Source organism: Daphnia magna, linkage group LG8, assembly GCF_020631705.1.
Source record: "Daphnia magna isolate NIES linkage group LG8, ASM2063170v1.1, whole genome shotgun sequence".
In the NCBI taxonomy this organism is placed as follows: domain Eukaryota; kingdom Metazoa; phylum Arthropoda; class Branchiopoda; order Diplostraca; family Daphniidae; genus Daphnia; species Daphnia magna.
The window spans coordinates 4,134,564-4,162,306 of NC_059189.1; the positions used below are offsets into that span (position 1 = coordinate 4,134,564).

The 27,743-nt window shown below is 40.2% G+C and overlaps 5 protein-coding genes and 1 long non-coding RNA gene across 8 annotated transcripts; 3 read left to right on the forward strand and 3 right to left on the reverse strand.

Annotated features, from left to right (window-relative positions):
• Positions 1-857: 857 nt before the first annotated feature.
• On the reverse strand, positions 858-2,034 carry LOC116934422 (glutathione S-transferase 3). Its single transcript, XM_032941959.2, has 3 exons — positions 1,537-2,034; positions 1,273-1,440; positions 858-1,169 (listed from the first exon to the last, which is right to left on the reverse strand). The coding sequence occupies exons 1-3, from the start codon at positions 1,885-1,887 to the stop codon at positions 981-983; spliced, it is 708 nt and encodes a 235-aa protein (XP_032797850.2). The 5' UTR covers positions 1,888-2,034; the 3' UTR covers positions 858-980.
• A 146-nt stretch (positions 2,035-2,180) lies between these two features.
• LOC116929009 (piwi-like protein Ago3) lies at positions 2,181-10,240 on the reverse strand. 3 transcript variants are annotated; one of them, XM_032936160.2, is made up of 14 exons: positions 9,565-10,240; positions 9,386-9,505; positions 8,967-9,323; positions 8,665-8,863; positions 8,400-8,599; positions 8,226-8,339; positions 7,998-8,159; positions 7,863-7,937; positions 7,612-7,805; positions 7,182-7,546; positions 6,714-7,121; positions 6,455-6,646; positions 6,117-6,356; positions 5,690-6,038 (listed from the first exon to the last, which is right to left on the reverse strand). In XM_032936160.2, exons 1-14 carry the CDS (start codon positions 9,648-9,650, stop codon positions 5,952-5,954), a joined length of 2,799 nt encoding a protein of 932 aa, XP_032792051.1. In that variant the 5' UTR covers positions 9,651-10,240; the 3' UTR covers positions 5,690-5,951. The 3 variants fall into 3 exon arrangements, with proteins under 3 accessions (XP_045033575.1, XP_045033574.1, XP_032792051.1); XM_045177640.1 differs by lacking the exons at positions 5,690-6,038; positions 6,455-6,646; positions 6,714-7,121; ... (8 more) ...; positions 9,386-9,505; positions 9,565-10,240 and adding exons at positions 2,181-3,128; positions 3,195-4,198; positions 4,278-5,172; positions 5,244-5,503; positions 5,579-5,688 and having other exon boundaries at positions 6,117-6,255; XM_045177639.1 differs by lacking the exons at positions 5,690-6,038; positions 6,455-6,646; positions 6,714-7,121; ... (8 more) ...; positions 9,386-9,505; positions 9,565-10,240 and adding exons at positions 2,181-3,128; positions 3,195-4,198; positions 4,278-5,172; positions 5,244-5,503; positions 5,575-5,688 and having other exon boundaries at positions 6,117-6,255.
• Positions 10,241-10,464: 224 nt separating this feature from the next.
• LOC116929013 lies at positions 10,465-13,590 on the reverse strand. The gene is made up of 9 exons (XM_045177931.1): positions 13,456-13,590; positions 13,135-13,380; positions 12,571-12,899; positions 12,377-12,496; positions 12,291-12,313; positions 11,984-12,259; positions 11,806-11,920; positions 11,529-11,741; positions 10,465-11,467 (listed from the first exon to the last, which is right to left on the reverse strand). The coding sequence occupies exons 2-9, from the start codon at positions 13,164-13,166 to the stop codon at positions 10,860-10,862; spliced, it is 1,716 nt and encodes a 571-aa protein (XP_045033866.1). The 5' UTR covers positions 13,167-13,380; positions 13,456-13,590; the 3' UTR covers positions 10,465-10,859.
• Positions 13,591-13,809: 219 nt separating this feature from the next.
• On the forward strand, positions 13,810-19,572 carry LOC116929007 (breast cancer type 2 susceptibility protein homolog). The gene is given in 13 exon segments (XM_032936157.2): positions 13,810-14,103; positions 14,157-14,292; positions 14,294-14,914; positions 14,916-15,634; positions 15,636-16,692; positions 16,758-17,044; positions 17,187-17,420; positions 17,486-17,663; positions 17,736-17,980; positions 18,047-18,280; positions 18,345-18,501; positions 18,568-18,745; positions 18,814-19,572. Coding segments are annotated over 13 exon segments (4,710 nt in total). The 3' UTR covers positions 19,184-19,572.
• Positions 19,573-19,622: 50 nt separating this feature from the next.
• On the forward strand, positions 19,623-23,401 carry LOC116929011 (E3 ubiquitin-protein ligase SH3RF1). Its single transcript, XM_032936163.2, has 5 exons — positions 19,623-19,759; positions 20,233-21,376; positions 21,443-22,248; positions 22,338-22,646; positions 22,715-23,401. The coding sequence occupies exons 2-5, from the start codon at positions 20,243-20,245 to the stop codon at positions 22,881-22,883; spliced, it is 2,418 nt and encodes an 805-aa protein (XP_032792054.2). The 5' UTR covers positions 19,623-19,759; positions 20,233-20,242; the 3' UTR covers positions 22,884-23,401.
• Positions 23,402-23,687: 286 nt separating this feature from the next.
• On the forward strand, positions 23,688-26,409 carry LOC116929032. The gene is made up of 3 exons (XR_004397555.2): positions 23,688-23,935; positions 24,001-24,086; positions 26,275-26,409. It is a non-coding gene; the product is annotated as an uncharacterized LOC116929032 (long non-coding RNA).
• Positions 26,410-27,743: the final 1,334 nt, after the last annotated feature.

Below are 27,743 nucleotides of genomic sequence, written 5' to 3' on the forward strand. Positions count from 1 at the left end.
GTGAAACTTTTGTTTTGAAGACTTGAATAATATTTTTGATTCACGTCCTTAACATTTACGCCCATTGACCTGTCAATTGTGTGCCTTTATTTGTAAGTTGGCTCGCTTCTCTCTGACCAACGATGTAGCCACAGAATACTATCATCATACCCACCGCCTGCCATCAATCACGCTATATTTGTCTCGATCCGGTTTCCTCAACACAATAAGGACGATATATTGTTTTTCCTTTTCTTCGAGCGTCCCTCATCGTTCTTTAACTACATATCTACGTTATATTTGCTGTCCTATAAAAAGAAAAAGACAGGACCAAGTCAGTAACTTCACATTAGTTGATAATTTCCCTTCTTTTGCCGCATTATTGTTCCACAGTCGTTCGTCCTTTTTGCCAATATCTTCTGCTACGTGCCCATCCGTCCGAGCAAACTCGATGAACCCATTACCCTGTTAGATATCGTAACCATAATTGGGAGGTCCGGCCAGGTTGGCATTCGGTTTTAACGTTCATACTACTCTAACGATGTTTATAACGAGTGTCTCCGTCAAATGGATAAAATTCGGACACGATCAAAGTTAAAGTTTCCCTGTTGGGTCTGCATGACATTTCGTAAAATATCAGGTTCTTCAAGATAAGTTTAGTATTTTAAGCGTTATAATATTGAAGTTAGAGATGCTCTCATTACACTGGCCATGCCAAGGAGATACGTCAACTGATTGGGAGAAGAATGGATAAATGTTACCATTAAAATTGTGAAGACTAAATTATTTGGATTGGCCTAGATTGTTCAACTCTGTATGAATAATTTGCAATCACCAGAATGCTCTTCTTTAGACTTTCAAAGACTGGTACAGACGAATGACGTCATTAATATTTATTTTTAAATGGAAGATGGTAAAAATATGCCAGTTTACTAGCACACCGATTATACATCGTAATGCGATTACTGAAGCTCTTTCTTGATTGCAGCTGACAGTCTTTTTCAAACGTCAAATTTGCCCGTATACAGGGACTCTTGGACGTCAATCTTTTCCAGTGCATTTTTTACGAATTGGCCATACAAATTCGCTCCATTTCCGTTGAGCTCGTCGTAGTGAGCGATCTCCTTTTGGCATCGTTTAAACCACTTCTGAATGTGCGAATATTTGTCCAAGATCCGGCTGTCGACGGCCTGTCAAAACAAATGACATAAATACTTCTCTCACCGTCTCTAAATTTCCAGTGCATATGCAGATGAGTCAGACTCTCTAAGCCAGACAGCGACAACAACTCACGTCGATGGACGAAATAGAGGCCACAAGCGCTATATCCGCAATCGTCAAATGCTGGCCAGCTGCGTAAGCGCTGTCAGCTAGTCTGATGTCAACGAATCCAATTCCGTCATGAAAGTTCTTCAAAGCTGCCGGATCCAGCTGCTTGGCGCCGTGCATCACCACAGGAATCTAAACGTATATTTAACCCACCGTGACGTTAATGCCCCTTCTTTGGTTATTCTATGATTTTTATAATTAAAAAGAGAGAGTTTAGATTGTACGTACGAATAAATCTCTGGTGTTGGCGAATAGGACGGACGAATCGAAATTGAGAAGCTGGTCAATGACTGCACGTTGCTGGGCATCTTCTGGGTAGAGATGTTGAGCTTTCTGGCCGCCATAACGGTTAATTAGATACATGCAGATGGCATGGCTTTCGTTCAAACAAAATCCATCCTCGTCAACGATGGTAGGCACGTTGTGCTGCGGATTGATCTTCAAGAATTCCGGTTTTAACTGATCGCGATTCATCAGGTTCAGCATTTTCAAATTGATGTCTACTCCAGCCATGTAGGCCGTCATCATCACAGAACGACATGGTGGACTCAACGAAATGTAATACAAATCAATCGGCATTGTTTGATGCTTTCCTTGTCAACTGTAAAAAAATTAAACGTTTGAAAGACTGGCACTTAAACGCTCGACGAAAGTGATGAATACTTTCCTGTAAATACTATCGACAAAAGTAAACGATGTTGGTTTTTTTCGTTATCAGATTGAGAGATAGCCATCGATACAATCAGCACTGTGACTTCAGACGTCTGTTAACAGTTGTCACGGACACAAAGTTTATCACAGACAACGATAAGCAAACCAGGCCTCGATTTGACTGCAATTGATTGCATAATGCCGTTTAGGGTCACGGTAAATTCAATTTCTAAGACGTCTTGTATTTTCACGACCAAAATTTGGTTTTGTTTGAATATATACAATGACGAGCGAATATCCTAAATGTATCAATGTATCGATTAGATAGTGAATGAATGGTGTCTGTCATTATGCAGAAATTTCAACTGCAGTTTGATCAACATGACCTTCTTCTTGACGTCAAAAGGTATGGGCGTGAAGAGAGGCATTTGATCGAATGTGATCTTATCTTTGCCGTCGAAAAAACTCATGGAAAAATCGTGCTTGTCCAGCAGGACATCGATGACGCCCTGACTGTGCAGAATGAAGTCGACAGTATCCCACGGGGGCGGATTCAATTCCATGTAGTACAATAGACAATTTTTTAGGGCAAAAGAGGTCGGATCTTCTTTCATTATTTGGCCATCCTCTGTGCTTTTAGTGGCCGCTACAAGAAGTTTGATCAACTGGAAGACTTGCAAAACCGTTGAACCGGAATGTCTGATGCTATCTCGTTCCAGGGCCGGATAAATGGACCTCCAACCTTCCATGTTAGGTTTAGCACCCAAGTATTCCATTTTTTCGTCTCTTTCGGCCACTCGACACCACGAAGGCAATTGGCTACGAAGGAGAGCCTGGCCGGGAGCACGTTCGATAACCAACGAAAGTGACACGGCCAAACGCAGAGGTGCTTGGTTGTTTTTCCCACGATATACTAAATAAAGAGTGGTATGGATTTCATCAAAGCTCGAAGTCCAGTATTCGAAAATCTCAAAACGCTGAATCCAACTGGCAGCCGTTTCCAAAATTCCGTTGTAGTATTTACTCAATTTGCTGGAAGAGATTTCGCCCAGACTCTTTCGTGACGCAAATTGCTCGACTAGAGCCTCGTCACCGTTATAGCGAACCGTCTGCGGATGTAACGGATCTTCATGCCAATCGGCCAGAACAACAGCATAATGATAGGTATCCTAAGAATTTATTTAACGTTATTAGAAAGGATAATGTCTTGAACTGATTAAATTTATTATGTTTACCGGTGCGAATAGTTTCGAGCCTTCAGCCAATGAACCATAAACTATGACGGATGATGGCCGGAAACGATAATCCATCTGACCGACCTTATCTGTGAGAGCTTTCACGTAGCTGTAGACGGTGCCGATGGTGTCACACCATCCGCACTTGTTGCGTCGTGGCGGAATTAACGGTGGCAATTTGCACGGATGAGTCAAATCACGGATGAATCGTTGGACTCGCACGATGTCATTTAAAGACAATCTCTTGGAATTGTTCCAAAAGTCCAAGAATTCCATCCACTTGGGCGTGGCTAATTTGAAGAGATGATCCTCGTATAGAAAAGTGACGTACGGAGACGTATCCAGCACGTATCTCCCTAACTCAGCCAGACTAAATCGTTCCGGATGACGAAGTCGAACTCGTTCTTTGCTCGTTAAACTTATGACCAGAGCTTGTGGCAATACGAAAGATCCGGCAGCTTGACAGCAAGAACAAAGAGCACGAACCTTTCTTTCGCCCAACTCTTTCAGATATTCCAAAACATTTTTCCCGAATGAATCGGTAACATTTTTATTTGTTTTTGGAATTAAATGGCGAAGAGTGGCGACGCAACCCATTCGAGCCGCTTGTGTTAAAGCTGTTGTGCCTTGAACTGACACTTCGTCGACTGTTTGCTCTTTAAGGTGAGGCAATATCAACTCAATGCATCGACCCACGTTCAAATTGACCGCAGAAGCGGATGTCAAATAGTGTAAAACACTACGATTGTGTTTGTCCAGCAAATTGACGTTAGCTCCATTCTTAATCATGAAACTGATTATATCAGGTAGCTCAGCGGCCTGATACAAATTCAAGCAAGCCTGGTGAAGGGCAGAACGCCCAAATTTCAAGTCACGTCTTTCTAAATCTCCTCCCAGACGAATCAGGGCTTCAATGGCTTCTCTCCAACGACTAGAACGGTTGTATTGCAGGAAATAATGGAACGGAGTTCGATATTTATCGTCACTTTGATTCGGATCAGCTCCTACATAAAAAACAAAATTAAAATAGCAACATCAATCTTGAAAAGATCCAGATCTTAGGTTATTCTAAAAGAAACGAACCATGTTTTGTAATCATAGACTCTAGCAGTTCGGGCAAATTTGCATAATGGTAATGAATGGCAATCAGATGGAGAGCTGTCCTCTTGTGCATAGCCACATAATTGACACACGTCGATTTGCTACTCAACAACTGGTCAATTACGCTGCCCAAATTCGGCTTTTGGTAGAAGAGACAAACTTCGTGAAGTGCAGTGATATTGTTGTCATCACGTACATTGGCATCAGCACCGTGACGGACCAAAAGGGTAACAGTGCCGAGAAGATCTTCACCGTGATGGGTCCGGCACAGACAATGCAACGCTGTTCGATTTTCTGAAGTTCTGGCGTGCAGACTAGCACGATGAAGTACGAAAAAGGATATAATGGGATCCAACTTTTTGTTCGTGTTATAGTTGCAAAGCAGATGCAATGGAGAGGCTCGAACCCTGTACTCTTTGGCGTTGATATCGGAGCCGTGGCGTATTAGTATGGTCAGTCCTTGCAATTGGACTTCAGTTGTGAGCATGGCGTTGAAGCACATGTAATGAAACGGAGTGTAGCCCCTTAAATCGACGGCTTTCAAATTTGCTCCTTTTTCCAGCAATAGTTCCAATGCTTCCACGAAATGAATTGATCCGTTAAAGCCACAAAGCAAGTGCAACGGACTTAGGCCAATAGAATCTTGCCAATTGATTTCTTCTGCATCGCTCATGTTGTCCAGATGTGACTTGAGGGCATTAACTAGGTCGTCTCCATGGTTGTAGAAACATTCGTGGTGAAAAGGTGTCAATTTACCGTCCTTATCCTCATCTGGGTCATTGGCCAAATGAGAATCGAAGGGTGGGGCACTTCCACCAGCTGACAAGAAAGTATGGCGTATATGATCTTGCTCCGACTCATTTAAACGCCGGCTGACCTGAATTATATGGAACACAGTGAAATTAGTGATGAAAACCAAAAAGAAAACACATTTAAACAGTGAAATACCTTAACTCTTGAAGTTTTGTCTTTAACGGTGGCCATTATGCTTCCATACGTCATGCGTTTGAAACTCGTGTTGTCACTGTATGCAACTGTAACTGCGATGAAAAAGATAAAAGATTGGGATGAGGGGTGTCTGTTTGTCATGAACAGATAGCTTATCTCGTTTAAAAACCCTGTGACATGACCACAAGCGTTGACTGGCTTTAAACTTTTTGTTTGACACACGGTGGGAATGTCTCGAACGAAGAATGAGGCGGAGGTTCCTGTTCAAACAAAGGCATGGTTAACAAACGCCTTCTACATTAAATAAATAGCTCAAGGACGATTTTCTTACTCACACTTTCTTCGTTAGCCACGTAGTAGAACACGTTTTCTCTGAATCAGCTGTTTGCGATAACAGTTTAACATTTCCAGCGTTGTAGCCTCGGGCGAAATGTTAAAATGCATGCTAGAATACATTTTGGTTTATTTGACTTGGTTAATTATACAGGTAATTAATATGTTAGAAAACGATATCACTCGAGATGAAATGAACACCTCTTGTGTACGGGATATCACGAGTTAAACGATACACGTAAGGAAATTGAACTAAAGATATATCGTATTTCGGGGTTGAAAATGACCACCTAATGCTTCACAAGGTGTCTTGATTACATAGTAAAAATAATAATAATAATACTCAGCGATAACCCAAATTGATCACTCCGACCCTTATAAAAAGTACAAGCGATTGGACAATTGTTGCTGTGGTTCTTTGCGAATACTTTCGCCAACCAAATAGGCCAATTTGTGTGCATACTTATGAGAAGAAAAAAATAGGTTTGAATTAATTACCAAGTAGTAGTATAACGGCCATTTTGTTTTTCTGTAAAGTACCTGACAAGGAGCTGGAACGCGAACAGTTCCCGGCCAATTGTAGTACATGTGAGTCATCTTGTATGCCAGCTTTTGCAAATTGTCTGGTTTCATTCCACCGTCGTGGACCACGATGAAATGAGTTGGCGAAACTGTGCCCTGAGTGACAAACTGCGAAACGAGGAAAAAGTCCCACCAATCCCGGCGAGTCACTGTGTGGTCGACGACTGTACCCGGTGGCGGATTGTTTATGGCGTCTCTCTGCACAGAAAACAAAAAAATAAAAAATGGGACATGAAATTGTTGAAAATATAAAGGGTCAGCAATCCAGCAAGAAAAAAAAATGGAAACCAGCTTACAGCGCTATGGAACAAACGGGTATTGATTCTTTTCTGAACGACCACCATCGTAAATTTCGGTTCAATTGGCGGAACCAAAGACTGGAATGCTGACAAGAACTGTGTCGCTTCGTGCGCGGCAGCGAATTGTAGCTGCCCGTCTCCCACTCCATCGCGAAAGAGGACAATTTGTTTCGGATAGTCATGATTGATCTAAGAGAACAATATTCATTATTCGCCTTTTAACAAATACCTTAGAGAATCCATTTTGAGAACGTACCTCATAATACTTTTTCAATGATTCGAGAAAACATATTTTTAAAGAGTCAACCAGTTCCACTCCCGGGCCTTGGCATTTGGCTCGACTGAACCATCGTGTGAGGCCAGGGTTCACTGATGCAATAAATCCCACCACTGACTGGCCACGTTTCGTAGGATCATGGTAAACGTCTACTCCGCAAACCATCAACGTCTTAGTCGGGATGCTAACAGCCCAAAGTTCGCCACCCATTTTACAGTTGATCTGCAGTGCAATCTTTTGAACAATCGAACGAAGTTTCGTCGGATTTGAGACCGTTTTGCTATTTATCATCTGAGACGGAACGGCGAATTGTGCAGTGCATAACGTCTTCACAGCGGCATAACGATCGTCACGAGAAGTAGGAAAAATAGCAACAACTAATTGGAGCTACATAAGATAAAATTTGTTAAAGATGTTGTTCGATCAAAGCTATGAATAAAAATATACCGAAGAATTAATTTCATCCCGTATGCGATTTACATATGTGTCTGTGCGGTCGTTGGGCAAGGCTACCATTTTGGGAGGATTAATGCGGATGCCCATTTTTGATCCAACATCCAACAGAGTTTTGCTAAAATCTTGAGCAATATTAAGCTGTCTGTCTACATATACCAAAATCCAAGATTCAATTTTGACCGCAACTAATACGTCGTTGCCCAAATTTCTTGACCAATCACACTGAGGATTGGTAGCAAAATTTGATCTGCTCAAGAAAATCCTTTCAGGTTCGAGCACTCGACCTTCAATGGATAGCGGCATAGGAGCTAGAGAAAGGCCCCATTGCGAGAGGACACTCGAAGCTCTTTCGTTATCTGTCGAAACAAGGAAATTAAAAAACACAAAAAAAATATATGCGTACTGAAGTAGGAAACCTTACTGTTAACAGAATCAATGTAACTAGCTAGAGCCTTTACTCTTGCCATGGGTGCTACTTTGGTATGGGTCGCAAGGGATCTCATAATGGTGAAGTTCTTTCTTAAACGGTCATCTAATCCAGTTAGATAGCACAATTCCGGTACGAGACACACAAGCACTGTTTCGTCTTCCTTGCCTTGCATTTTCTTTTTCAGCCTAAAATTCAACTCAAACATAATTAACGCGACCAGGTCAGTTATTTTGAAAGTTCACCTGTTAAGCAGCATTGGTTGACCCTTGTCTTTGATATCGATATTGTACTGCTTTTTGTAGTAGTCCACATACGACCTATATAATACATTACTTTTTTATTTTAACAATCAAATTGATCGTTTTAAAACCACTTACATTGGTTCACCCTGACAATCGAATGTGGACTGAGGGTTCTTGTCGAAGAGGATTTCATCGATTCGATACATTTTGTTATTGTAACGTGTCAGCACTGAGAGACCAATCAGAACTTCTTGAGCTGTTTGATGAAAGTAGCCACCCTTTTTGCTCATTTCAACGCTGTAAACAAAAAAAATTCGTTTTTTTTTTTTACAATAGCTACGAAGACATGTATCCAATTCTTACAGCTCATCCAAGACAGTAGTTGTGCGCAGCACCCGAAATGATACATCGCAACACAGCATCAATCCGTCTTCGAATTCGTTGATTGCTGTAACGTAGCCAGGCCAAACTTCTAGCCTGTTAAGTTAACGTCTCTATTCAAACAGTATTTTATTAAGAAGTTAAAGCTTGATTTACTTTTCAACAGGCATGATTATTGGAGAATTGGGGTTGAAATAGTTTCGATTCATCTGAACCATGCCCAAAATTCGGGCAATTTTCCGAATGAGAACATTGTAGAAATGAATACTATCTGCTGCTCGCCTTTTCTGCCTCAATACGATGTTCACAGTAACAGCTTCATTCGTTGCAGGATGCGAACTTTGAAACGATGTAACCTATCCAAGCAGTAATTGCGGAAAAATTAATCGTGTTTTCGATCACACATGAGCGTATTCCTTACAGTGTTTTCGAATTGGTATGGGAGGTACAAGGTTACACCATCAAACGTCTTCGCTGGACCTAAAATCTCTCTGTGTTGTTTCAACAATTCGAACCGAATTTGCTTCGAGTCAACAGATGGGTAAAAAGAGACCTCATATTCATAGATTCCCTTGCCAGGATCAATATTCACGCGAACGTAGTTTGCAATAACATTAATCCTTGATATTAAAAAAAATAAAAAAATAATAAAAAAAAAAGTAAAAAGAAAAAATAAAATTTAGAAATGTTATCATCATTGAACTATGTTAATGTACAACATACTTGTTACCCATTTCTCCTTTTTTCACAATGGGTGCATTCTCCTGGTGGATCAAAATTGGCTTGGCATACACTTTTTCTGAAATTGCCTGAGATTTCTGTTGTTCCTGAGCTTGTATTTGTTTAGTCACAACTTCCGTTGTAGAGCTGAGCTTCAGACTCTGCATTCTGGCAATTGCTCCTCTGCCAACTGGATTGAGATTGCCTACTACTGAAGTTACTTGGCTTGTGGACTCAATAGAAACTTGAGAAACCACTGAGGGAGAGATAGGACTTGGAACAGGAGTAAGGGCAGAGGAAGAACTCTGTGCAGCAGTAGAGGCAGTTTCAGGTGAAGAAGTAGTAGAGCCAATTACACGTCTAGATAAGATTTTCCAAAATATTTCAACAAGAAATTGAATCTTGGTATCAAAGACAGGTACCTTCTAGCTAATAGCTGTATTAATGCTGATCCTCTCCCTGCCGGAGCTCTTGAAGCACTGGGTTCTGAAGATACTGTTGGATCTGATGGTGGTTCAACTACAATAGAAGGCTCTCCTGGTCTAAGAAATTAAACCACTTGCCACAGATGATTTTATTATATTCATATTACACTGTATACCTTCGACTAGCTTCCAAGGCTGCCAGGAGTTTGGCTCCTCTACCACCACCTACATTACGGCCTCTTCCCACTCCTTGTTCAGACATTTTGTATCACAAAAAAAAATTCTTATTTTAACTTAACTAGGATGACTACTGGCCATAAGTGGAAATAGACAGAATGAGGTAAAACTCAAAAATTTAAAACTTAAACTTTGAAATTAGTAGATAAAAAAAATTGTTGTGAACTCTGTTGAACTTTTCTATGAACAGATATTCAGAAACTGTTGAGATTTCAGAAATTGTTTTCCTTGGCTTATGTGCACGTGTAACGTTTGAAAAACAGGTCCCACATGCTGTTTATCTGATTGTGCGATTTCAGTTCGCAAATTTTCATTAAAATAAAATTCGGAAATGATAAGAAGTTGCCAGTTTTTTTGCGAAGCTGCTCATGAATTTTTATATTGAATTTGTTTACGGTTCGGCGATTAATTGAAAATTATTTTACATTTTCTTTCTGGAATTCTCTAAAAATTTTTGAGAATTTTTCAAAACTATAATTCTTCGCTAAACGACGTCGGACGTCCTAACTGGCACTTCTTACTCTGTTTTCACCGTTTTTACACACTTAATCAAAATTCATCGTCCTGCATGGGAAACTTGTGATGGCGTACGAACATAATGACATGAAATGCTGACACTTTACATACTCGCAACGAAAGGAATCACTCAACGACTAACGACGATGGTGTTTAAGGGTTCCGGTTCCAAGAGAACTCGCTAGCTGGCCCAAGAACGCCGCCATTGGGTCAAGGCCAGCTTCGGCAGCGATATCCTTCACGTCAAGTCATGAACCACATCATCATCACCGTGATGTCAGTGAACTCTTTAACATTCTAAAAAAAAAAAGGTCTAGGTTTAATTTTATTGACCTTGCAAAATTTGTATTAATGAACGGCTCTAAAGATCTTAAATACAGGGATGAAGGCAACTGGGTTATAAAAAAACACGAAAGGAAATGAAATGACAACCTATATATTCACCATTCTGAAGGGAATCATAAAACTCGTTAAAAATTTCGATACCACCGTAACATAACCTGCATGCAACGTCTTTCCTGCGAGGCTGCCTTTTGTCTTCATTTTGACGTTCACGAATGGATAATCGCAGAATTTTTTTATGTAAAAGAAAAACCAACAAACATGAAACACGAAATCTCGGAGGGGATGAATTCCAAACATCTCCATAATAAGTATGAGAGATCGTTTTAAAACATCAATGGTCGGTGATAGGTCCGAGATGACAAACGCAATTATTTTATCTATCGTACGTGCAAAAAAGGGGCTGATCCTGCTTCGTTTGAAGCCTCTGTAAGGTGACGTAGCATTTCATGTAGAGTTTTGCATCAAAGGAGCCGTTTGGTTTCCTATGTAGAGCTCTAGGATCTAACTTAACCAGACAAACATTACAATCGTTTAACAATTTTGGATCCTTAGGATCAATTTTGGGATCATTGAGAAAAATCACATTCTTTTTAGGTCTTTCACGACTGCGACGCTCCATTTTTACGAGTGGAATTTTATTTTTAGACGAAGATCCACTGGAACGCAATTCTGACACTTTCGTGGTTCTAGAACGCCTTCTCGTTGAGATAGATTCCGGGTTTAGGTTCGACTCCCGTTTACCTTCCTCGATGTCAGCAGTCCTTCTCTCTTTTGTGATTGGGAATACGATATTGGAAGTATGTGAAGGATCATGTGGTTGGGTACACCTGGATTCCAGCATACAACTTGGATTTTTGCAATGTTCGATGGGAAGCTTACCGGCCTCTAGACTGGAACAAATACATCCCAATTGACAAGGAAGTTTCTTATTTTTGCAGGGGTTTGCCTTCGACGGCACGAGACGCAAATGAGTTTGGGCATCTGCAAGACAAATTTTTCATTTTATTGTTGGATTTCATTTTGTATATTGTATTATGTATACCATATTGTTCCTCATAAGGTTCTTCTAATATATCATCCGCCATGGAAAAAGACTCGTCTCCAGAAGTGATAGGTATTTGACCGTCTTCTATAGGAATATGATGGTAAAGGGGTGCTGAATCGAAGGCTTTTTTTGCACCACGGGATGGAATAAGCACCTCAATGATCAAAGGGCAACCACTCAGAGTTTCACTTGATTCACCTAAGAATTGTTCTAATTAAATAAACACATTAAACACAGATTACATTTGCACCTAGTTTTCGTTAACAATAGGTACCGGAATGTAACTGTTGCTGTTTCTGAATAAGTTCATCGTTTTGAAACTTTAGTTGAGAGTAAGTCGACATCAAATCGCAAGCCTGCTGACGCAATGTCGAAATGGTGGAAGTGGCCTAAAGGGAAACACGGACAACTGAGAATAACATAAACGACGCGTGATTCTTTAGGATTTTTACTTTCTGCAGGATGTTGGCGTTATCCGGGCTGTTACAATGGATAACGTTCGCTAGTCGGCTAGTCAGACGTTGAAGGGAAGCTTCTTTTTTCTCTTTCTCAGATATCGATGCATTTTCGGTTGCCCCAAACTGTGGTTCTCGTGTAGCTGTGAGATGCGTCACTTGAGCAGGAACTTGACCTGACTTGCTCTTATCAACTAACTGTAAAAATGTGGAAAGGGGATCTGAAGATTTTTGTCGATTTCCTATTTCTTCTGCTTCAAGTTCCGCACCGATTCTCTACAAGAGATTGTGGCTTATCGTTTTGTAGTGGAATTTTCGTGCAGGGATCTTTATAAACGATACATTAGATTTAATGAAATCAATCTTTAATTTTTTTTGTCCATGCATTACCAATCTCTTTCTCAGTCTCCATCATTTCATACAGCATATCATTTGCATCAGTATCCATATTGCAAACTAATTCGTCTTCCTCATATTTATCTGTTGAGGATACTTTGAACAGCAGATTGTCTACAGAGAATTGTTAATAAGAAGAATTAAAAATGCATCACATCCTTAAAACAATAAAACATATACAAATTTACCAGGGCAGCCTGCAAACGGGCTTCCCAAATCAACATCCTGACTGCTATTTTCAAGTTCTAAAACAAGGTCTTCTATTGAATTTGATGGAGATGTTGGTGAATTGGCTATTGAACAAGCCCCATTTTGCTGAAAAACCAAAGGAAGTGAACTCTTCCATTCATCAGGGGACATCATGTCACAAAATATTGTGCTTGAATGGTGAGTTTCAAGCTCCAACTGGCTTTCAGTAGAGAGAGACATCTCCGAAGACTTTACCAATCCACTGAGTGTTGAGCCGTTCTGGGAAATCCAGAGACTATCTTTGGGAGTAAGACACTTCTGAACAGCCCTGTAAAAAATACAATTTGGATATAAAACTGATTCCAGGCAACAACAGATAGTGAAAGCTAGTAATTATTTTGTGAAAAGCCAGATTTTGAACTGGATTAAAAACTTTGGTTTCAGTAGATAGTGGGTAAAAAATATAAACAAATAAAAGCTGTTGAATACAGAGTATGCATAGAGATCTCCTATAAAGTGTAGGGAAAAAACCCCCTAAAGGAACACTTTCAGCCAATACCTACCTAATGGAACTCACTGAGCCGTCGTACTGCATGGACTCTTATACAACTAAAATTGAGAAGAAATAACGTTTAAATACGTAGAAATAGTTGAAAATATTCCAAGTTGTAAACTTCAGCTTTCGACAAGCTTTCAACACGTGTTTTCGTTTTTCTATTTGGGCCTCCGGGAGGTATTACGACTAAATGCCACAAACAAACAACCGCCTTCACAGTCACAGTGGCCACCGAATGTAATTCATGTTTTCACTTTTTTTTTTGCGAAAAAATAAAATTTTAATAAAAAATTCTTGAGGTATAAATTTATGATAAATGAAATATTACGATTTGATCTGGATCTAGAATCGAGACTATATTGTGTTTTGATCTGGCAATCAACAACTACTTCCTTGTCCAGACGTGTTTTGAATTGAGTTCGAAGTCAGATAATTGTTGCGTGAGAGAAACAAAAAGACTAATAGGCCATTAAGCGGGAATCTTTTGTGGTACGTACGCTATCACTACCATTGTAGTTCTCTTATAAATAAATCTGCATAACAAAGAGTACATTGAATTAGAAGTCCACCTACTTAGGGGATAAAGTATTTCTTTGTGCAACAGTGTTTTGGGTAATTACTATGAGCTATTGATTCAAGGGCAAGCACTGCTTTGTAGCTCATTTAAGCTACAAGTAGTCAAATGAACCATGACAATCTTGAGACTACGCCCGATCGCGTAGCCACAAACGCCTTCCGCACTCCTGTGAACCCTAAATTTCCAATATGGAGCCCAGTCTTCCATGCAACTACTCCAGATTTAAATGCTCCAGCCTCTGCTTGTAAAGGCACTCCAGCTCTAATAGAGAGTTTGGGCATCAATCAAGAACTTGATGTTTCTTGGTCAGCTACCATGGAAACTCCCCCAAATAATAACTTGAGTATTCCAGGAATAATAAAGCTTGATGTACAAAAAATGCTTGAAAACAAATCAAAGGTATTTGTTAAACAACTTTGTTTATTTTGATTGATTATTTTATTTTTTTTTAGCTTTTGCAGCCATGTCACTTATTCCACAATGAGGAGAAAAATTCATCCATAGAAAATGATGTGAATAGTTCAATTAAGTTGACGGAGAGAACACATTCTTCTGAAAGAATATCTAATTTAGAAAGCGAGGAAGAAGAATGCTTACTTAAATGCAGAAGACTTGCTCAAACTTCTGAACAAACCTGTCTCAAAGTTTATTTATCCTGAGCCGATTTACATAAAAATTGTTGGAAAATCCCAGATGGCAAATCCAATTAAATACTTGAAACAACAACAGTCTGGAGCAACAGTGGCAAAAGAGTTATCCCCTAGTGCTCTTGTTGAAAAAAAGTGGCAGAAAAATGTTAAAGAAGTTAGAAAGAGTCTTGATTTTTCACATGACAGTTTGATTAAGGGTCACAAGGACATTTCATATCACACGTCGCACTATAGCAACCTTCAGCAAAAAGAAGCTACTGAACCTCGTAAGTTGTCCATTAGCAATTCTGAAGTTTCTTCACCGTGCCTCTTGGGGACTTCAAAGCGCCTATTTGAGAACAACTTACATGGCCCGTTTCAAATCGAAACCGATGAAGTTGAAACGATTACCCAAACAAATATCAACGTCGAAACTATCCAGGCACCATCGTCGTGTATAAGACAAAAATACTGCGGAACTGTTGCCCCACAAATTACATCAGAATCTGTTGGGTTCAGCACTGCCGACTGGGAAAAAGGAACATACTCCAAGATAGATCAACCAAGATGTAAATTAGAAGAGTTTGACAGAGAATATAGAATGCCACTACCAAACCGATCGATTAAAACCAACTTCAGTATATCTAATGGAAAAGAAGTTTCCTGAACAAGCTTGGAATTGCAGCAAAATTTTACACGAAAATAACCATGACAACTCACAGGTGACAGGGTTCAATAAGGCCAAAGCCAAGGATGGTCTTTCTTCTGGCGAAGCTAAGGGCCAAACCTTAAACAACTTCGTCGATGAAACTCAATTGTCTGTTGTAACCGAATATCCGGAACTGGTTGGGTTCAGCACTGCCGGGGGTAAAAAACTCACCATCTCAGAAACAGCTATGGATCAGGCAAGAGCTAAACTTGAAGAAATCGCCAATGGTGATTCCAACTTTACAATTAATCCAAATAAGCGTGAAAACTATCAAAAGCTCAACGATTCCTGTGGCGGAGGGGTTCCGAAAAAAGTTTGGAACTGTGATCAAACATTGCTATGCAGTTCCAATGATGCATCAATCCCATTAACGATAGGCTTCAGTACCGCAAATGGAAAGCTCCTTGCAGTTTCTGAAGAAGCAATGAACAGGGGCCAAAGTATGTTTTCCGAAGTCAGCGAAGCTACGCCGTCATATGCTCCCACATATCCCAAAACTGTTGGATTCAGTACTGCAAGCGGCAAAAAAGTCGCCGTTTCCGAAAAGTCGATTGCACAATCCAGGTCTTTTTTCTCTGAGTTTCAAGACTTGTGATACAGAACCTATTGACGTTCCTCTGGCTAGTTTCAGCATGGCCATTGGCAAAAATATAGTCGTGTCGAAAGAAGCTGTTGCTCGAGGTCAAGCGCTGCTAGATGATGTTTATGGAACAAACATTGAAGAAGAAAATAGCGTAGATTCGCAAGCACAATTATGTCGTGTATCAGATGTCATTGAAAAATCCACAGTTGACTCCAAACAAACATCAGCTTCTTCAGTGTGTTTCAAGATGCGGTCCAGAACTTCGTTCAAAGCTCCCAAGAAATTAATGCCTGCTCTTAAATCAACATTTCCGTTGGTCGAAAATAACCATGCTATCCCACTTCAAGTTCCGCTGACCGTTGGATTTAACACTGCGAGCGGAAAAGACGTAAAAATATCTGAGTCGTCATTGTGTAGAGCTCGTAAAATTTTCGAAGAAAATCTTTTGGTGGAAGACATCCATAATACAATCGAAGAAAGAGAGCATACAGATAAGCTGAATCCGAACTCTAGTGCACCTTGTTTATCTGTGAAAAATGAAAATACCGATCAGAAAACCAAAGTCGAAGATAAAAATGACAACGATTGTGATGATTACTGGGTGTCATCGCCAACTATTGGCAAAAAGACGAAAAGAACAAAGAAGAGAAACAATATCACTCATAGCCCTCAAAAACAGCTATCTCGAACGCCTATCTCAGGAACCCCGTCGGCATTTGAATCTTCCGCTGTGTCAGCAAAGATAAGAGCTTTAAGAAGGATTGCTCGTCAAGAACAAATGTCGCTCATCCAATGTAAACAATCGAAATCCATAAAATCCTCAATAAAAGCGGGGTACCTCTATCGACTAAAGAAAGATGAAATTGTTCCGAAGAAAACGTGGAGAGAGTTGATTGGTAAATGTTCATTACCGGAGATGTTACCTCCATACAAACTGTTAGAAGATCATGGTGTGTTAACGTCAGTCTGCCTCGTCCGAGCTTCAAATGCTTCATCATTTAATTTTTGTGCTTGGGATCATTTCCCGATTGATGATTGTCTAGAAAATTCTAAAGGAATGCAAATTGGTAAATTCTAATAACAAACATTTTTCTTATAAATCATAATGCGTTATCGTTCTGTTCCTTTACAGGCGAATTTTTGGTAATATTTAGTGATGAGAATACCATTGGTTGCGAGGAGATTGGAGCAAGTTTGCTTGCCTCGGAGAACGTTGATCCAACTCTTATCAGCTGGGAATGAATACGCAACCATTATCGCTGGATCGTCTGGAAGCTTGCTTCTATGGAGCTAAGGATGCCATCTCTTTTTGCTCGGGAAGGACTAACACTGTCTAACGTACTTGAACAGTTAAAATATCGTTATGACAAAGAAATCGACCATTGCCAAAGGTCTTCCCTTCGACGCATTATCGAGCAGGTTTGCCTACCGCATAGACACCCCATCCCGATAGATATTGAAATTTATTTTTTCTATTTTTTATTTCGTTTTTATTTTAATTTTAATTTATTATTATTATTTTTTGTTTATTTATTTATTTTTTATTGTCTTTTGTCTCTAGGATGATACTGCGGCAAAAACGATGATACTCTGTGTGGTCGAAATCCGATCCCCTACAATTTTGGAGTTGACCGACGGATGGTACAGCATAGAAGCCCACTGTGATTCCGCAATGCAGCAACTTATCGAAAAGAACAAAATATTCGCTGGTGTTAAACTAGTAATTTCTGGCGCCGAACTCGTGTCGCCTGGTCCATCCGCTCCCCTAGAAAAGGGTTCTGATACCTACTTGAAGGTAAAGCAAAGTCGTTGGTCTTTGCAATTAACGCTGACGTGGAATTGACGTTATTTTCAAAGTAGATATCAGCAAACTCAACACGGCGTGCACGTTGGGATTCCAAATTGGGATTTTATTCCAAACCCTTACCATTTCCAATCGCGTTAGCCTCCATTCTCCCTGATGGAGGTGTCATCTCCCATATTCGAGTTCATATCATCCGGGTATATCCCGTGACATACATGGAGAAGGCACCAGATGGTAATCTTAAGTGCTTTCTTTTTTAATTTTATATTTTTCATTGTATTGAGATTGTTCGTCTCATGTTTTAAGGCAAAACGATATTTCGTGGCGAGCGACAGTACAGGCGAATAACAGAAAGCGCAGCAGTACGCTACGAGCGTATGATGGAAAAAGTTGTAGAGGACATTGAGCGAGAAGAAGATGAACAAGAAAGGAAGCGATCGAGAGCTGATGGTGATCGCCGTCATAAGAAAGGAATCAATCTAACAGACGAAGAAAAGCGATCTCGGATTCTTGCCGAAGCTCAGAAACGAATGCAGATGAACATGAAATCGGTACAAAAAAATTATTATTTATGCTCACACGAGTTCAAAAGTATTTTATCGTTGTTCTACTGATAGGTAGAAGGAGTGCCAATGCTTAAGATACGCGTAATTGATGCCCGTGCCACTAGTTCTAATTCTGCAATCGTTTCCATTTGGAGGCCCACCGAAGAACTGCAGCATCACTTGAGGGAGGGACGAGCATACCGTTTGTACAATGTCAATGCTGCGGGTTTGCGATTCGGGGAACTGCAGCTCAACGCTATGAAGAACACTTTGTGGAGCGATGTGAAGCAGACGACCGACACTCCTGTAAAGAGACTCTAATTCGTATACTAGTTAATTTGAGTCTCATCTTGTCGTTTTTACGTTTTAGCTCCTCCAAAGTTTGGCGAGGAGTGTCATACCTTTTTCTACAGCAAACCAACTTGGCTTCAAGCCAATGTTTAATGAGTTGGATATCGTAGGGCTAGTGGTTTATGTTGGTCAACAACAAAGCAAAGGTCCGTTTCAAACAGCAATACTTTCAGACGGTAACTTTTAAATTAAATAATGGTCAAACTTCGTATTGTTTCTTTCATAAGTTGTGTTATCTATAGGGACGACTTATTTTGGCGTGAAATGTTGGGGGAGTCTAGAAGATTATGCCCTAGCCGACGTCATTGTTGTCGGATCTTTCTTGGCCTTTTCAAATTTGCAGTGGAGGGCAACGGCCTGTAGGACCGCTTCTAAGCTTCAATTTGCGTTTATTTATGAAGGCACATTGGTCAGTTCCAGGTCGGTACACTTATAGATAAGATATTTGTATTATTCAGTTAGCGTTAATTTAAAGCTCACGTTTTCAGACCCGCACTCAAGCATTTGGACACCGCACTTCAAGACCTTAAGCAATCAGTAAAGGATCCAAATGGCTGCGTGACTGAAGCCGAAGGGCAGGTGGACGTTCTTTTGGGAAACGCCACTCCTCAGCAAGCCACACCGAGATACGGAAAGGAAGCGTCTGGGAGAGGTGGAATGTTTACTCCCACCGGTGTCGTCTGCTCTACTAATGGTAAAAAGAATGAAACGCCCACATCATCGAATCTCACAATAAACCGTGCAAGACTTCTGGAGAAATATCCGGAGCCACCTGCCTTGTCACCTTGGAACGGATGTGCATCACCGCTTGTTCGAAAAAAATTCAAACCTCCAGCTAGGAAACCATCTGCCACGTGAAGTATAGACTTATCATTAAGTATAACGGGTGTCAATTTAACAGAACAGCCTAGAGTATTTTGCGTTTGGGTTTTTTTTTATAAGTCCTAGTCTGTTAATTTTATTTCATTTATCTCAGTTATTTTTTGTGGCTGTTTGCGTTCAATACGTTCCTTACCTAGACTTTGTTCTAAAGATATGTGTTTTCCAGTTTAGCTGTTCGCTATTTTGCTGTTTACTTTGACGCGTTATACAATGTAACTTAGGCCCTAAGTGTCAATTTCGAGGCATGAGATTCACGTGCGCGCTGCTGTACAAAGATTAGGGGAAAAAAACCCAGGTTCATATAGTAAAAGTGATAACAGTATTAAAGTTAATACTGCAATAAAAAAATTGTTGTGATAATTGAAGAATTTGTACGTTAGCATTTGATGACGTTCTTTCAGGTCTAGACTGCTGTTATCACGAGCAGGATGTTTTACGGTATAAATTCTTTAATAACTACCACCATTATGAAAAGTACGTTTCAGTCTAAAATCTGCTCTCTGATTACGTATCGTACTAACCGGCAAGTCCATCCGTTCCCATAAGAAACCGGTAAGTACTCAAAAAAATTTCATGAGAAAATAGCTCAATATGTTAAAGCCGTAGGGTATATTGTTGTAACAGAATTGGGGGAGGGGAAAATCAATTCCGGATGTCCAAGCTTGGCGCGTTTGCCGCTAGATGGCCGGAATGCACTGGAAAAAAAAGACTTCCGGTAAAGGAAGAAGAGAAATACGTGAAACCGTCATTTCGCTACCTTTGTTTTAGCGTCTCGTAATCAACTGTGGCTGCAAGTGTACGTTAAATGGGAATTAGTTTTGTATTTTGTGCGATAATTTACGTTTGTACTACACAAGAATTAGATCTTAAGATGGAGTGTTTGTTATGAGAGTTGGTTTCTTCTCATGGGCTGGGCAGCTATATTTATCTTGGCAGTTTACGCTCACGAGCTTTTTCGAGCATTCAGCCGGGTTTGAGCAAAAAAAAAATGACCTGGTAATAACTGAAGATATTTCTTCTTGAAGGTTTTCTACAATGGAAGAATGGATGTTGAATGACCTGCTGGAATGCTCTGTATGCCTAGAACGTTTAGACATTTCCAGCCGTGTCCTGCCCTGCCAGCACACATTTTGCAAGAAATGTTTAGAAGAAATCATTACCACCCAGAAAGAATTAAGATGTCCGGAATGCAGAGTCCTTGTTACAACAAAACTGGAAGACCTACCACCCAATGTACTGCTCATGAGGATTTTGGAAGGGATGAAAAACGTTCCTAGAACAAAACTTGCTGGAGATACTCCAATAGCAATCCAACCTCAGACACAAGAAACCTCTCACAATACAAACATACCAATTGCATGTGTTCTTCCTCAACAGCAGCAACAACAACATCCCAAGATTCATCCTGATGTACATGGGAAGATAGAATCTGCACCAAAAAACTCTGTATCCCTACATCAGCCATGTGCCAAAGCATTGTATGATTACATGCCCCAAGAACCAGGAGATCTGGGCTTCAAGAAAGGTGACATCATTATTCTAAAGAAGAGAGTTGATGCCAATTGGTACCATGGTGAGAAAAATTTAAGCCAAGGTTTCTTCCCAGCCTCTTATGTCCAAGTTCTAACCCCTCTACCCAATGCAACTGTACCCCAATGCGTTGCATTGTACGATTTCAAGATGACTGCTGAAGACGAAAAAGATTGCCTGACGTTTAACAAAGGGGCCGTGGTGACGGTTATTCGAAGAGTTGATGAGAACTGGGCTGAAGGAAGACTCACCGAACGAATTGGTATATTTCCTATTTCGTTTGTCGAAATGAACAGCGCCGCTAAGCTACTGATGAAAATATCTACGAATTTTCAACCTGGACCATCACGTTCAGCTCCAGCTTTACCCGTCACAGACAATCTTCAAAATTCACTGAACAGTATGACAAATTCAGTTTCAACGTCTTCCCCGTCAACTACCCCAGCGACTACGAGTTCAGATTCGTCCCCATCAAGCGTAACATCAAGCGTAAATCGTGTTGTACCGCGTGAAAAGCGTTTTAGTCTAAACGTAAACCAGCAAACACATCCAACTCAGTTCAACCGCCGATCTATAGAAATATCAACCCGCCATCGAGGTCTTGCGGTTAGCTCATCGGAAAGCGAACTTCAGCCTCTGGTGAGTTTTCATAAACACAATCATATTATATTATTTATTATTATAATATTATTTTTTTCCCCTTAGGTTCCGGGTGTTAGCTCACCTCCTCCGTCTGGTCCACCATCATTTATGACTCCCCCGGCCCTCTATATTGCCCTGTATCCATACAAGCCTCAGAAAGCTGACGAATTAGAACTCCGGAAAGGTGCTCTGTATACCGTCAGTGAAAAATGCCAAGATGGCTGGTTTAAAGGGTCCAGCGTTCGCACACAGAAGATTGGAGTTTTCCCTGGCAACTACGTTCAGGTTGTCCGGTCACAGCCACATCCTCAGTCTAATCCTCCTCCTCCCGCGCCAATTGCTCCTCAGGTTATGACGTCTACTCGGTCCAACATTCAGGCTAGTGTAGTCCATCCGCCTCCAAAACTCCCTCCGCGAGCCTTGAGTCCAGCTGCACAGAATAGCGGTTCCGTCATGAGTCCTATATTATCGTCACAAGGCTATAAACCCATGTCGACCATATCTGGAAGTACATCCAGCTCGGCATCAGTTCCTGCGGCGGTAGTTGCACGATTAGCTACAACTCCTGCTCCCGCTCCGGCGCTATCTCCGCGGGCCACAACGCTAATCAGTCCACCTCCCAATGTAGCCATAGGAGGAGGTGGAGTAGCGGTTGGAGTTGAGCCGGCCAGCACACCAATTCAGCCAGAAAAGAAAGACAAAGAAAAAGCGAGCGTCAGTTTGATGAAAAGATTCACATGTCGTAAGAAATCTTCGCCTCCACTACTTCATCCATACTCGATTGACAATCCGGTTTTTGAAGATGGTTTTAATACATCTGTCTCCAAGACAGGTAGTAATACTCCGACTGCAGCTCCGGTGCACATTAGGTTTGCCATTTTTCTATTAGCTTTATGAAATTTTTCCATCCCTAGTTTTACCTTCAATCTTAATCGAAATCTTGTGTGTTTGAATGCAGATCCGGGTCGTGTCCGAGCCAGCTGTTGCAAGTTTTTCCAGGCCCGGAACGCTTAGAACGCGAAACGGAAACCAAATCACAGGAAAAAGGAAGGCACTCAATGGGAGGCTCGCAACGGCTCCGCTCTAACAAACACCGACCCAACATCATCCCCGCTTCGGGCAACATGTCGGTGTTCTCTCGTTCCATTTCAGCGACGACCCCCACTAGCGCCTCAAGTCACGAGGCGATGGCTGCGGCTTCCGTTGCAATTGTGACCCCTCGAGACAAGAGAGTGAGAAGCCCCGTTTCGCCCGTCGTGAGTGAGAGGTACGTCAAGTGGTAGTTTTTGTATGAGATGTCAAACTATAAAGGAAAAACATCTGTGGTCAATTTAGGTTTCGCTGCATCACGCCGTATCCACCCAACAGCGAGTATGAGTTGGAGCTGCGTATCGGTGACATAGTTTATGTGCACAAAAAAAGAGACGATGGCTGGTATAAGGGAACTTTGCACCGCACAGGGAAGACGGGTTTGTTTCCCGCATCATTTGTTGAAAGTTTCTGATAATCCAAGCCACAAACAAAAATAATTGTTGTTTTTTTTTTTCGTACTCTTCTTAATGTCCTCTTTCCTAGAAACGCAGAGTAAGAGTTTAGAATTTGCCTCCTTTTGTCTATGATGAACTCTTCTTGAAGAAGAAAATAACAGCGTGCAATTTAGTGCCTTTGAAAAGATTCAATCTCCTCGTTCTCATGTTGTTGTTTATTCACTGTTAGAAGCTTGTATGTTGGAAGGAACCGGTATGTTCTCGCTTTCGTTCACAATTTTTCTTCGTATATTATTGATTATGACGTTCAACTTGTTGCTGAAAGAAAAAACTCTTTTGCCCCTCAATCCGATTCGCTCTATTGATCTTCTTTCTCACGTTCTTTCCCCTAGTTTTAGGGCGTTATATATTCGATTTTTTTTTGTATGCTCAAGGTATATTCTGCACACTGAAATCTGTCTCTGCTTGTATGCCTGATCTTGACGTATTTATAATCGTCCGTTGATTCTCATCCTCAATACACTGATTCCACTTATTTCAAGAGCAGAAACCCAAATTCCCGAAGGGACCGTCATATTTGGCATGTTTGTTAATCGTACCCGTCGTTATCAATTTTGATACTTCATTTAATTTTTTTTCTTTTAAGCGAGAAGAGTCATAGATTTGAAATACTAAATTATGACTGAAGGAAAAGCAAGCAAACAACTTTCTGGTACGCTTTTTTAATCGATGGGAAAATCAGTGGCAACGTTGTGTTGTACCAAGATGTCTATTCCTTGGTTTGAACTTCCAATCACCGATACTTTGATTTGAGGTACATGGCACCTTTTTGTTTTGTTCTTTCAGTTGCCGTAAGTTCATGATATTGTAAAATTATTGTAGAGAACGTGTCCTTGTTTAATGAATTTTAGCTTATATGGTACAAATTGAGTAAAAGTTAGTGCATCACAGAGTGCTATTCAAGATTAATGACTATTATTTTATGATTTGCTGGTTGGGCAACCTGATGAGGTCATCACCTCCATCTCTTGTGCTAAAACTTTAGATTGCATTGTTATATTACAAGAAGGTTAGTTATTGTGTGCCAGGATGTAAGTTGATAAAGTTGTAATGACAAGTATTTTTATTATAAAGTTTACGTTCATGGACATGATTATATCTGAACTTTCAAGTATTATACCTTGCTGGGATACATCATGATGAATCAGCAAAAATGAATAGTAAGCCATCTTTAAATTATCTCCTCTCATAAAAGTAATAATATACTCGGGAATGAAAATATTATCACTCATCAAACAAATTGGAGTGATGCAAGTATATGTTCTTGGCTTTTAGATGTGAATGACTTCACCAAAACCTTTATTATATTTCTCACTGTTGCATGTGAGCATGATTTAGGTGCTGATAAAGAAGCCATTACCATAAAATTTGGGGTCTCTTGTTCAATCGCATGTCTTTTAAAAAGCACATGAAAATGGGCTTGCTCAATTTCTTTCTGAAGATCGATGTACGTTGGAGGCTCTTCATTTTCGAAGATCCAACATTTGTATCGTTTCTTCTGCAATAGGCAATTCCGATAGTAGAAGCAATTGAGATGGTTGAACGCACGATTCAATTTATTTCTATCGCCCATGCAACGTGCATACCTCCGATCTGGAACAATCCAACTGTCGAATGTCCCGTCTGATTGACGGGACCAAGGGAAATTAGTGTTAGAAAGAAACTGAATATATTTGACACGAAATGCAGTAATCTTGTAATCGGGGAAAAAGCTCAACAAATCGTTTAGAACTAACCCGAAGCAGCAATTTTCTGCCGAATGCACATCGATCTCTACATCGCTTTTGATTACCAAGCACTTTCTCCCCTAATGTTTTTGTTCTATCGATCCACGTTTCACGCCATATCATTATCCATTTAACTTCTCTCAAATTCGTGGCATCGTATTTGGGTATTACAAAGGAACGTTTTAGCCGAAATTTCTTTCTTTATGATCATTCACTTCTATATAGCCGTTAACAAACTCGTTTCTACCGTCAGGTGGAAACTTTTCGTTCCAAAAACCAATTGGAAAATCGCTTGCTTAAAATAACATCTTTAAAGATATTACTGCCAATTTCAAAATTATTTTCAATTGAGTTATCGGGATTCAAAAGGGAATCTACGATTTGCCTAACTAAAGGGATTGTACGTACGTAATACGTATACTCGTCTTCATTCTTTGCAAGCGAAAGAGGCCCTAGTCTATAGTGTAATGTGACAGTAAATAGAAGCCTTTATGTCGTCATAAGAGCTCATTATGCGACATTCATCCAACAGCACCATCGATCGATCTTTATCGATCCGTCGTCATGAATCCGAGAAGCTGGTTGGATTGCGGTCGTGGTATGGCGGGGAATTTAATGGGTTTTCCACAACATCGATTGTTTAATTGCTGTTTTCGATTTCGTTGTTATTAGGTTGCATTCTGGACGACTGACTAAAGAAAACATAGTAAAGATACAAAGGTTGAGAACGGATTGTTTATTCAATTAGGACGTCCTCGCTTCTATTGTAATGCTTATCGATTAACAGTCGATACAGTGTGGATGCAATAGAGAGTACAGTGTCATCGACACACTCGAAAATCGCGGCTGATCGGTGCTCTTGCAAATGACAGTCGTTCTCCCCGTCATCTGTCTTGTCCTACGTGTCACGGTAATTTCATTACGGTGTCACGTACGCGGTGGATACTTGGATAAGAGGGAAATGGATCCCGATAAGCTAAAGGGCAGCACGTAGTAGGATCAGGTGATACATTCGTATAAAATTCGACACAATTAATGAAATCCCACTTACGACTATCCCCTTTTTAACTTGCGTGAGCCAGCCTTAAGAACGACCCCCGTTTTTTAGCATTGCGCTTTTTTATGAATAAAATTAATAACCGAAAAAAGAAACATTTTTACTTTTCTATAAGGAAATTATTGATTTAAAAGTTGGTCGGAGCCACGTAGACACAAAGGAGGAAAAAAAAAAAGAGTTATGGACAAACGCATTTAATCAGACTGGGTAATGAGAAAGTGTAAAACGATTAAACCTACAGGAGAGAAGCGTGTAATGACATTTTCTAGATATTTGCGTTTTACTAAGCAACAAAGAGATCATTACAATAAAACTCTGCGCAAAATTGTAATAGGGACAGACTATTTCCCGGCCACCTTAATCTTGTTTTTATGCTTAGAAAAGCATTTTTCTTCTATGTTGTTAGTGAAATTAGACATACTTGGCATACTTTTGCACAGCACAAGAAACTGCGTTAGTTAGTCACCCAACCGTTGTTCCATAGCTGATGTCTGACGTGTCATTTGATCGGCCTCTTTTAATTCGATTCTAACCGTTTTATTTTCTATCTTTTATTTTTTGTAGTATAGATCGAGCACTCGGTCGATGATTTCAACTTCCCGATGACGATGGAATAAACAAACAACCACGAGAGGCTGCACTCCAATGTGTCTCTCTCACAGTTCTATTTGCTAAACCCTCGAGCACGACTGGAGACGAATTGGCAAGTCTTTCTTTAATTTTTCGTCCAAAGTGCTAAAAAAATACGGTCAGTCGATCGTTATCGATCGCCTTTAGCATCATCTCGTTAAGAGATTGAAATAGGGAATAACCTTTGAGCAAAATATCTTTGGGTTCGATCTTTTTTCTTTAAAGACCTTTGCATCCACTTAAAATGCGTTGCCGTAAGTTCTAGTAGTTTTTTTTTTAGTTTCAGATGGGAGATTCTTTCGGTTTAACGAACGGAATCACTGTTGAGATCAAACATGTTTATTTTCTAAGTGGGCTGGGAGGCAACGTGTCGTTCAATGGAATCCTTCAAACAGAAAAGATCACATGAATGTTACAGGTTCTTGGTGTGACAGTTACCAACATTTTCAATTCCTTAATCCAATTACGGTAGGAATGCTGGTCGTGTTTTAGTATTATCAACCTTCATCTGATGTATTCCTTGTTTTTGAAATTTATGAAAAGGCTAAGCGTGAAGTAAGCCACGTGATGATAATGTTCTTGTTTGTGCAATCACTAATTCGTCTTGTTTGTGCAACTCGGTAATTATTGCGGATGAGCAGAATGTTAGACGTGCTGAGTTGGTTTAAACAGGCTAGTCGCAGCGAGTTGAATGTCTTTTACGGCAAAGTATTGTGAAATTCTCTCTCATTTCAATTTAAAAAAAAACAACTTTTCTAGACGTATTCACATGTTGTCATTTTGGACACGTTTATTTTGAACGACTAGCATAGAAAACGCTTGTTTGTAAGGAACACCTGATTCAATGACATGGTGCACACAGTCATGTCAGACTATGGGTCACCAAATTCGTCATCACGTATATTGCCATGGAGAATGTCAACTGTTTTGCTCTGAAATATGCAACAGGATGTTTATTTTTACCATACGTTTAATTGTTTTTCTCACGTCATGTTTGTAAATTTTTTAATTGAGTTTCGTTTCGCCAGCAAAATATCCGCATTTGATTGACGTAAGAATCATATTGCATTGATGCGTAGAATTTTGATGCAGGTGTCATCAGGAGGTCGTCGCAAAACACAGACTATTACTCTGTAGTATCTGGGTCACGTTTCTGACGCGTGCAATGACTTACAGTTTCCCCTCTAGCGTACAAAAAGGGTTAACAAATGATTGGCACAAAGTAACTTAAAATGCTGTAAATAATCGAGTTTCATAGTATCAACGGCGCGAAGCTTTATTTTCATTAGGCGATGAATAGGCTCGTTCTGTTATTATGTAATAGCAGGAAGATTGCATAATATTTTATGAGACATAAATTGACGCAGGTTTGTGCGTAGACAACTGCGTACTTACAAATGAAA